Below are 10,642 nucleotides of genomic sequence, written 5' to 3'. Positions count from 1 at the left end.
GGTTACATACACTTACATAACTGATGTTATTACTTGGCTATGTATATGGTTTAGTTAGTTTAGTGGTAGCTCATGGTTACTTAAGGAATGATTTTTATTTTTTGTTGTTTACTGGTGTGTAAACTGCTCTTATTGTACAGATATTTTGAATGACGCGCGTTAGCGCGTCATGTTGAAATATCTGTACAAAAATACAGTTTACACACCAGTAAACAACAAAAAATAAAAATAATTCTTTATATTTACATTTCGACCAACCATTTCATTTAAATTCAATGTTCAAATAAAATAAAACTCTGTTTTTTTCAACGTTTTACGATTGTTGGAACAGCCGGTCCATTAATGGAATCCCAGAACAGCTGGCTCAATTTGACGGGAAATGTTGTCAAATTCAGAGAATAAACAAAAAATAGTTCCACATTAACTTGATCATTTTTTCATCTCATTTATAAAATATCTGTGAAATATTTCATTTTCTGAAATGAAATTTAAGATTTACATTACATTCATACATGCATTACATTGAAGATTAGTCAACGCAGATAAAATAGACATAATCTGATGCGCATGTTCCGGTGTGTGTATTCTTATGTAGCAACCATTGCGTTTACGCATGTGTAAACGATTTCGCAGTTGGTAAGGTTATATAGCAAATGTAAATACATACACTTACATAATTGACGTTATTACGTGGCTATGTATATGGTATAGTTAGTTTAGTGGTAGCTCAGTGTTACATACACTTACATAACTGACGTTATTGCTTGGCTATGTATATGGTTTAGTTAGTTTAGAGGTAGCTCACGGTTACACAGATAATCACTGATATTAATCAATAAATCCGTCCAAATACACAAAATTCCTTGATTGATTTCTAATAAAACACAATTAATTCGTTTAGTCTAGTTCCTCCACAGGCCTCGAATAAAGGATAACAAGTCTAGTTCCTCCACAGTCGACTTCAAGGCGAAAACCAGTCGCGAGCGCAAACATTTCTTGTGTGTATCCAACATATTTCATCACCAGATTTGTAGTAACATTCAATACAGTTCCCGGCGGTACCGGACTCCACAACAACATGTTTTACTCGTTCATTTGCACCACCTTCTATGTCGTTTAACACATTATCCAGTTCTTTTGAATTTGTCTCTTTCTTCCTTCGCTCTATAAGACTCTGACGTAGGCACATCTCCCTGAAAGATAAAAAAATACAGAAAACGTGTTGTTTGTATTACGTTTGGTGTCATATATCAATATTATCATTCATTTATTTGATACGGACTATTAATATGTCTTATGCACATATTTTGATACAGGCTATGTCTAAGCCTCGCTATGGGATTCACGGGCTGAAAGATATGTTGTTAAGAACTGAATAAACTGTCAAACCTACAGAAACCCCCTGCCTTACCGGCTCAGTATAAAGACGTAACAATATGTGCCTTTATGTTGTGCACTAATGCAGTTGTTTGGTGTTTATAGAAAATAAATATTGAAAATTGGTTTTAATTTTATGGAACAGTTCAAAATATAATGTATGTAATCGATATGACTATTATTACACTTAACAACTTTTTGTCTAAAAGAGCACATTATTTTACGGTTATAAACCTATATAATGTAGAAACGTATATAAAGTATAAAATCTAAACATATTTAAGTAACAAAACAAAGTTACATACAGTCATGGTAGATACCCTAGGTACTGGTGTTCTTCATGGAAGTATTTTCAAGCTGTTGAAGCGCAATACAAAAGGTACACAGCTTTTCCGAGCTCGACAGAATGAATACTGACGCAGATTATCAGACATTTGATCAACTAAATATATAAACAGTATTTAAATAATCAGTTGATCTAATTACATGTATATTGCGCAACTATTGTTATCACAGTTTCCTATGATATTTTAGAGATCATTACATAACATTTTGATATCACATCCCTAATCAGTCCGATAGTTCAGATACCAGTCAGAGGGCCAATGATTTAACTTGAGGGCAGAATAAGTCATTTTATAAAACTGCGTATCAATTGGTTTTTTTTGTACTTGCGCGTTTTGTTTATTTGAAATATTTAAATTATCGAAACTATTCACATCCTTGTTTGTAATGTAAATCACAACTGATAACAAATCTTGTCATTAATTGATATATCTAAGTGAGTTCAAATGAATGATCTTGATCGCCAGTTAAGGTATCAGAATCAAAAATAATAAAATGGACTTCTTGTTAATAACTTAGAGGCGTATTGACACCTAATATTTAACATGCAACATGATATGAAGGACTAATAAGTTTGTTCAAGTAAACGACCTTTACCTATTTTTAAGGTAAAGACAATAAATATTTCAGAAAAATACAGCTCCAAATAAAGACTTCCTTTTATTGTCTTTATTGTTAGCCATTATTGTATACTGAGATACATGTATGTTGTTTTGTGCCAATAGTCAGATGGTCTCATAGACATATGTTGTTTCTTCCATTTTTATCTATCATATGAACTCCTCTTTCTAAAAAAATATAGGAGAAAATCAGTTTAATACCTGAACATTTTGACTTCACAGAGTTGTACATCTTTAAAATGTCTAAATGTCTTAAATGTCTAAATAGCTAAATAGAAACAGTCCTATTGTTCAAGCCAACACAATAGATAAGGACAAGACAACGACCTTAAACTATACCGTCCCGTATCATATAAACCCCGAGAGAGTGAGTTTGCTCTCTATAATTGATACCACCTAGTTATTATTGTTTAGTTCATTTCTCAAAGCGTGCTTGATTGATTCGATCACAAAATAGATCTTAGGTACCAATAGCGGAATACTTTCTCTAACTCGTCCCTAGTACTTGTTAATGTTGTGAAAACGTATTTGTGTCACTAGCCTCCAGAGAGGCAATGAAATACTGCTCTTTGTGGGACATCTGGCAAAAAAGCTGTAAAATTTTCGATTTCAAGACATTACAAATCGCCATTAGAGCGAATAAAACAGGAACACGTACAATTACCATTCAAGCACTGCCCTGTGGGCGTTAGAATTATACCTCTTGCCCCTTTTGCATGATCGTAAAAGGCACCTGCATTTAGGATCTTATCTTTTCTCTTTTTCCTAACTGACAGTATTCCTCCTAACGTCTTCCTTGACACCACCGTACTTATGACCTTCTGTTGAGCACTCGACCCTATGAGGTAGGCTCTGGGTTCTGTCCCCTGGCCGAGACACACCAAAGTCTATAAAAGTGGTAGTTTCTGCTTCTGCTTATAGCGCTGTGCATACAGGGAGTGTGACTAGTTCGCCCGTTGTCAGTATAATGTGACTGGGTGGGTTGTGATGCTTGGTGTCTTCGACAATTAATCAATCAAACAAACAAACCATTCAAGGAATGGGAAACAAACCAAAGTTGCTCAGTAGTAGAAATATAGGAAACGTTTCTCGCGGTGCTTCTAAAACGAACGTCTCGATGTTACTCTAAATTTTGCCAACGTTAACCTGCAGGTATATGCGATATTTTGGTGTGACATATCATTAAATAAAAAAATATATATTAATGACATCATTATTCATAATCAACAGAAAGGATATGATGATCAGAAAGAAAACATCTCAATGACGTCATCAAACTTATCATCGTCATGAATGATCACGTGATTTGTGTAAATATCACAAAGAATTAAGAAAAAATGTCCGCCGCTCCCGCCCCAAAAACAAAACCTAACAGAATAGATACGGTAATTCAGTGTAGATATAAATTGCCTACAGATAACAGACAGCGTAATGATGTTACGTGTGTTGTTTGGAGTGTTTCTCCTGGTCACGGTGTCCGCGGGGGTCCGAGGGGCTATTGTCTCAGGAGGAAACATACACGATTGTCCCTCTCCGTGTATCCATGACGGAGTAAAGTACTGCGGACATCTGCCATGTCCCCGACCCCCATGTCCGGACCCTGTCACCACCCCCGGGGACTGTTGTCCACACTGCCCGACAGGTAAGGTACATTTCTTTAACTTATTACGGAACCGTGTTCCACACATGTGGTGACCGGATGTTAAATAAGAGAAGATAATCTTGCTTACCAATTAGTTTAGGAATCATGTCACTAATGCTAATTTCAGAAATATAATACTTGGCAATGTATTATATAGGTAATGCTACTGACCATTGTCCAAGCCCGTGCACACAGGGCGGCCATCAGTACTGCCATCCAATACCATGTCCATTCCCTCCCTGTTCCGATCCCGTCACCACCCCAGGGGAATGCTGCCCCCACTGTGGTAAGTACATTAATCACACAAAGCGAAACTATTTCTTTATCCTACATAAACATATTGTTATTCCTACACAAATTCAATCTACTTAATAAATCTGTGTCAGTATAATGTGACCGGGTGGGGTGTCTTCGGCGGCATGCTTCAGTGATATAGCACTATAAAAAGGGCAACAGTTCCACTATACAAGAAGACACAACACGAACATACCGCAGTCTCCCAGTACACTCACCTCGCACAACATACACGCAACACATCACATACATGGGAGGCCGCCCTTACATGACCATAGTTGTTAATAGGACGTTAATAAATCAAACAAACAAACAAAAGTCTTCTATACAAAATATTATACGTAAACAATTATGTGCAAATGAAGTAAAACATGTCTATCTGCAAAATATTTTTCAATATTAAATTCGTGCCATCCCTGTTCCGCTGTACTTTTCGTTTAAGTTATTAAAAAATTAGAAATACAAGTAATTGATTGATAGATACTGCAAGCACTATAGAAAGCTATGCTGATATTTTGTTTCAGATAGTGCCGTTGTAGGCAAGCGTGATGATGACCATGATTGCCCTCACCCATGTACACAAGGCGGAAATAAGTACTGTGAACCTATCCCCTGTCCCTTACCCCCGTGTGATAACCCTGTCACCACCCCCGGGGAATGTTGTCCACACTGCCCGAATCGGACAGGTCGGTGTCTAGTGTCGTGAAAATATTCCCTAGATTAACTTTGTTATACGAATGAGTCGGCAAAATGTTTTACACGGACAGCTAGCGATTACACCATATGTTTTCAATATTTAAAGATGCTCCATCGCTGACAAATGGCATTTTTTCACTATCAAAAACAGGAGCAGACGATTTAGTATTTTCTTCAGTTACAAAAGTTACTTACTTTAACCATTACCACCATTGAAAATTTTAGCTTTTAATTTTACTTAAAGTTAAAAAAAATGAAAAAAAATTAATCATCCCTCGTGGCACTATATCTTATATGGAATGAAGTAATGATTGCGCATGCACCAAAGGCGGAAACAATTATTTTATGTTATTTTTTGTGTTAATTAGGCGTATATATACACGATTAAACACCAATTATTGTTCAACGAATGAATGTCATTTATGCTCTGTCGGCGGTGGAGCATCTTTAAAAGATAAACATGAAAAATACAGTTAAGAGCATTTTCAATAGAAATGTTTCCTACACAATTTTACAAACTAAACAATAGTTGTTTAATTTTTTTGTCAATTTGCCTTTGACCTCGGACATTTGCATGAGCCATTCTCTCTGAAAGAATAGAACAAATGTTTTGATATTTGCTTTCTTTATATGTGCATGTATCAATACATGAAAAGATACCGTTTAAACTTATCATGGGCTACTGTGTAATAGTATTTCTAATCGAAGGTTATTGACGTGTTACAGAGTGTCCGCACGCGTGTAAAGTGGACGGTATACTCCACTGTCATTCTCCTGCCTGTCCCCCACCAGAACCTTGTCCTAAATGGGTGAAGACTCCGGGAGATTGTTGTTACCACTGTGAAGGAGAGGGTTAGTCTTTTGCCCTCAATGTTTTCAAACATTAGCTGGTTTTGTAGGGTTGGTTTTAGTGTCTCAGAACATTTCTTGAGCTAAAACTAAAAAAAAAAGAAAATACTGAATTCCTGCATTTAATTAATTGTAAATTGTGCTTTTCCGCTTTGCCCACTTTTCGTTTGACTTTGATGCTTGCTAGCCTCGTGTTATCAAATCCATTAGACTAAGATAGTTTTTGCCTTCTGTCTAATCCTTTTGACTGAAGATCTATATAATTTATTATAATATATGAATAAATTACTTGAAATTGACACAACCTAAATCCTGACTTTCACTGACGAGTTCACGCACGGTAAAATACCGTTATCTTATCAGATTTATCCATTTTGAATCATGTGACTTATATCGTGTGATATACTGATCTCACCAACGCCGTTTACTATGGTAGATATACCTGAGACAGCCGAGAAGGACTGTCCCCACCCATGTGAAGTAAATGGACATCACTTTTGTTTCCAACCCCCTTGTCCATTACCTCCGTGTACCAACCCTGTCACACTCCCTGGCCAGTGCTGTCAGACCTGTCCAAAAGGTAACACACTGGAGGGCGGATTAATTACCGATGAATAAGTTTATAAATGTTGGCCGTTCGGTGTCATCCGCAACAAAATTGGCTTAAAATAACAAATTTTCAAGTATAAATTACGGATATATTAATAACATTCTGCGAATTTATTACGAACAAATGCGGATAGTTCACGAATACAAGCGAATACGATAACGGACGCTCTCCCGTGAGGTGTACAATCGGTAAGATTATCCAACAATGCGGATACGTAACAAACAATTACGAATATATAACGCATATATTGAGGAAACAGATCGGAAGTATTGCGATTGTTACGGAAATATAACGAATCTATTAATAATGCATTGCGCAGATGTAGTGGAAAGAACGGTTGTATTGCGCATGTAGGGCATCTGAATTACGAAGGTAAAAGAAGCGCGCTCGGGCCTTTCGGTATCGCTTTTCACAACAACACGACTGTAACAAAGATAAGCAAGCTGCAACTTTCATCCTACCTCCTCCAGATACAAATAAGGTCCAGTCTGTTTCAAATTCAAATCAAAGCTTTTCTGTCTTTGAAACAATTTCATTACTTGAACAAGTAGATTAATATGTTGTTGGATACCATTGTTACGCTGCATTGGTATTATTGTCGATGACCCAGTATTACACCTGCATGTACTTCTCGACGAACAAGAAATAATAGACAAACTAAATATGTCGATTTTTGCCATATTTATACAGTAGTTTTGGTTTACGCAACACGTTTGTTATACATTCGCAAATTATTCTCAAATCAAATGCAAACAGACGCAATACAAACGCTGAACTCAATATCCATTCGCTTCAAATTATTTTAACTCGTGATGTCAACGTGATAGGTACGCTATACATCCGTTTTACACATTGTCACAGTTCGCTATAAAGCCGCAAATCCCGGTCAGTTGCGGATATCAACGAATAACAGCGGATATACAGCGCATATAGTAAGCATGTATTGAGTATGCATTGCCTACGAATAGCGTATCTAATGCGAATGATTTCCGCAATCAAAATTTTGTGCAGTTCAAAAATCCTGGGAACGGAAAAAACATGCCAGAACGGATAATTGCGGACGTGTGCGGATGTTGGGCGACAAATACAAGTACGATTTACGAATATTGCGTATGTTCAGCGAATATCAGCCAATTTTGTGCGCAATACATTCGCAAATCTTCATAAACGCCAGTGGGACCGGGCCTTAACAAATGTTCACGTGAGAATTAAGTTCTCAGAGAAGTAAGCATTTGCAAAAAATAGTTTAAAAACTTCAAATGCAAGTAAACATATAGAAGTTATGCTTTTGGCATAACAACGCGATATCAAATCAAATTGTTGTTTATCATATATTATGTAAATTACCAAATGCATTCGGCGTTGTTCTGCTCATGAAATGTCATCCGCTACTATTGACAGCATCATCATAGTGATGCACAATCGTCGTTCCAGATCACAGACGGTGGCTGTTGAAATGGCTCCGTCCTTTACGATAATAAATTTTATGATTAAGTATGAAAATCTCTCGCGATTTTATTAATAAATTGTTATCAAATGCTTATAGATATAAACATTGAACTGCTATTGTAGGAGTAAGGTTAGCTGATACAAAAATCTGATTTTCAAAAGTCTATGTGTTCTAAATTGTGTTATAAGGATTAATATGAGTAAATTTTAAATTATGACGCCATAACAGCACAGTTTAACATCAAAGAAAAAGAAATAATTGTAAATACTTAACGTGACGTTAGACGTTAACAAGGAATAGTATCCATCGACACTACAGTGGGTCTATAAATAGGTTACCTTGCATCGTCAATTATGATATTTTTGGTTTTTGGATGGGGACGTTTTACTTTTGATAAATTATAATTATAATATTGTGTTCTTTATAGACGATGTGGTGATTCAGAAATCAGCTGTTAAGAAGTCACGTGATTGGCCCGACCCTTACAGATGTTACCCTCCTCCCCCATGTCCCCCACCCCCTCCCCCGCCCTACTGCAACGCCACAGTCATAGCGCCATACGATCTGTGCTGTGAAGTATGTGAAACAGGTAAGTCAATTGTTTTGCTTGTAACTTAGTAACTATTTGTACAATCGTTAACCTGAATGATGTGTTCTCACCTACCAGGTGAGTTGATTTACCAGATAGTTACCTGTGATCTTTCACTGAGAACAATTCTTATACATACTGTAACTCCCTATCAACCCGCCTTAATCTCCTAAAAAACCTACCCTGCCCGGAGTTGGTGTTCAGGGAAGTCCTGTGAAAACACGCCACCCTGCCTTGAGTTGGTGTTCAGGGAAGACCGTTTCCAATGAGTACTTCAGATGATCAATATCAAAAAGCAGTTAACCTCGATAATCTGAACATCGCAATCCGGACAGAAATATCAGGGAACGGAATACCATAACGTTTCAAATTGACAAGGAACAGATAATTTGGAAGTTCTGAAAATTCCGGACGGTGCGAAGGTGTCCGGATTATCGAGGGTTTATTGTGTTTAGATATTCGGATTTCCTGACTGAAAATCTAATTGATCTGACTAGGATAATGCAATATCTTCACATACATGTACTGTTCAAAAGAAAACAACGAAGTATATATCATAATCTATTGTAGATACATTCTGTAATATTATACACTTGTTGACTGGGGTAGAGGGCAACAGGTTATTTGTTGAACCCGAAGAAAAAAATTACTTCCGTCATCGTAACACCTTTATTGATGCGAATTATTGCTCCATTATGTATATACAGAGGTCTAAAACAGTGCCAGTTGGTATTTCATCAACGTGATCAAAGATCTACGTCTTGCGTCCCATTTTTACATATTCAGAGTTATCTTCCTTTCGGGTAGGTTCTCAGTGTGCCATATACATCAAATTAAAGTAATATTTTCCGAACAACATTGTGTCGCCCATTAGTATCGGTATAATAAACATCACAGTGGCGGTATGGCATTTATGATGTTTTATATTTCATAAGGGTTTGCCACATTCAGATAAATATACTGTCATATCTGCAACATGGACCATGAATGCCTAATTCCATAGGAGGGTCGTAACTTTTGTTTTTGGACATATCCCAATTCTTTGGGATTTGCTGCACCCCAGGAAAAAAGGCAAGAGTCTCATTACTATACAACAAAGAGACACGGAACGATTATACCACAACCTCCAGAAACAAATGCAAACATCCACATACTGCACGCAAGGGAGGCCAACCTTTAACGATTTTAGGTGTTTATAGGACGTGAGGACTAATCGACCAACCGACCATTTACATCTTAAATGAAGTAGATCATTTTCGATACCCCATGGGCGACCACCATTGTCGTAACCTAGCAAAACAGAGGAATGTAAGGAGTAAATCTCCTAACCAATCACACACATTTCTTTGAAGATTACAGGGAGCGACCCCTTACTTTAGATCCATACAGTTACCATTATTTTGTTGGCGTAAACATAGCTTTCAGGGGTACTATGGGTAAGGTTTAGATTTTGCAGCAGTGATAATAACCCCTGGAAAAAAGAGGAAAATGTTGATTTAAAAAAAACCACATCTTCTCCTCTACAGACTGTCCTAATATGTGTCAGTGGTTAGGAGCCACGATGTGTAATAGAAAGTAGATAAAATAAAACATCTTCTCTTCTACAGCCTGTCCTAATCGGTGTCAATGGTTAGGAGCCACGTGGTGTAATCCCCCGGAGTGCCTTCCACTTCTCTGTCCTAACCAAACGATAGCGGAAGGGGACTGCTGTCCACACTGCGAGTAGGACTTCACTGAAATGTAGATTCTTTTTCAGTAAGTTTGCCCATTAAAATGTGTGCTGACTGTGAACTGACGTGAGTGTGTTTTTTAATTATGTATTACATGTAACACTCTGCATGTCAACGAGGTTTCCTACAGATAAGCCTCTTCACAGTATCCGTTGGAAAAAAAGTGTTTGAGTAATAATTGAGTTGCAGCCTTGATGATAATGTATTGAAATAATACGTGAGAATTAGAGTTGTAACTGCAACACGACACTCTCGAATACAATATCTAACAATTCCCAGTAGGCCAGGGGGGCAAGCTGAGGTGACCTCGAATGCGGAGTTATTAGCCTAGATATCGTAGACCACCGCCTTAGATTTTGGTAGTTGTAGCTTGTTACAGCTATTTCTTAGAAAGTACTACAGAGATTTTTCTCAATTTCAAAATGTATGTTTCCGTAGTG

The 10,642-nt window shown here is 37.1% G+C and overlaps 1 protein-coding gene across 2 annotated transcripts; it reads left to right on the top strand.

Annotated features, from left to right (window-relative positions):
* Positions 1-3,757: 3,757 nt before the first annotated feature.
* On the top strand, positions 3,758-10,263 carry LOC138309602 (kielin/chordin-like protein). 2 transcript variants are annotated; one of them, XM_069250825.1, is made up of 7 exons: positions 3,758-3,984; positions 4,142-4,270; positions 4,803-4,964; positions 5,701-5,826; positions 6,260-6,403; positions 8,311-8,472; positions 10,080-10,263. In XM_069250825.1, exons 1-7 carry the CDS (start codon positions 3,774-3,776, stop codon positions 10,196-10,198), a joined length of 1,053 nt encoding a protein of 350 aa, XP_069106926.1. In that variant the 5' UTR covers positions 3,758-3,773; the 3' UTR covers positions 10,199-10,263. The 2 variants fall into 2 exon arrangements, with proteins under 2 accessions (XP_069106926.1, XP_069106927.1); XM_069250826.1 differs by lacking the exon at positions 6,260-6,403.
* The last annotated feature ends 379 nt before the right edge of the window (positions 10,264-10,642 follow it).

Source organism: Argopecten irradians, chromosome 15 (genome assembly GCF_041381155.1).
Source record: "Argopecten irradians isolate NY chromosome 15, Ai_NY, whole genome shotgun sequence".
NCBI lineage: Eukaryota > Metazoa > Mollusca > Bivalvia > Pectinida > Pectinidae > Argopecten > Argopecten irradians.
The sequence above is the reverse complement of the archived record's forward strand: the minus strand, read 5'-3'. Positions and strand labels throughout refer to the sequence as shown.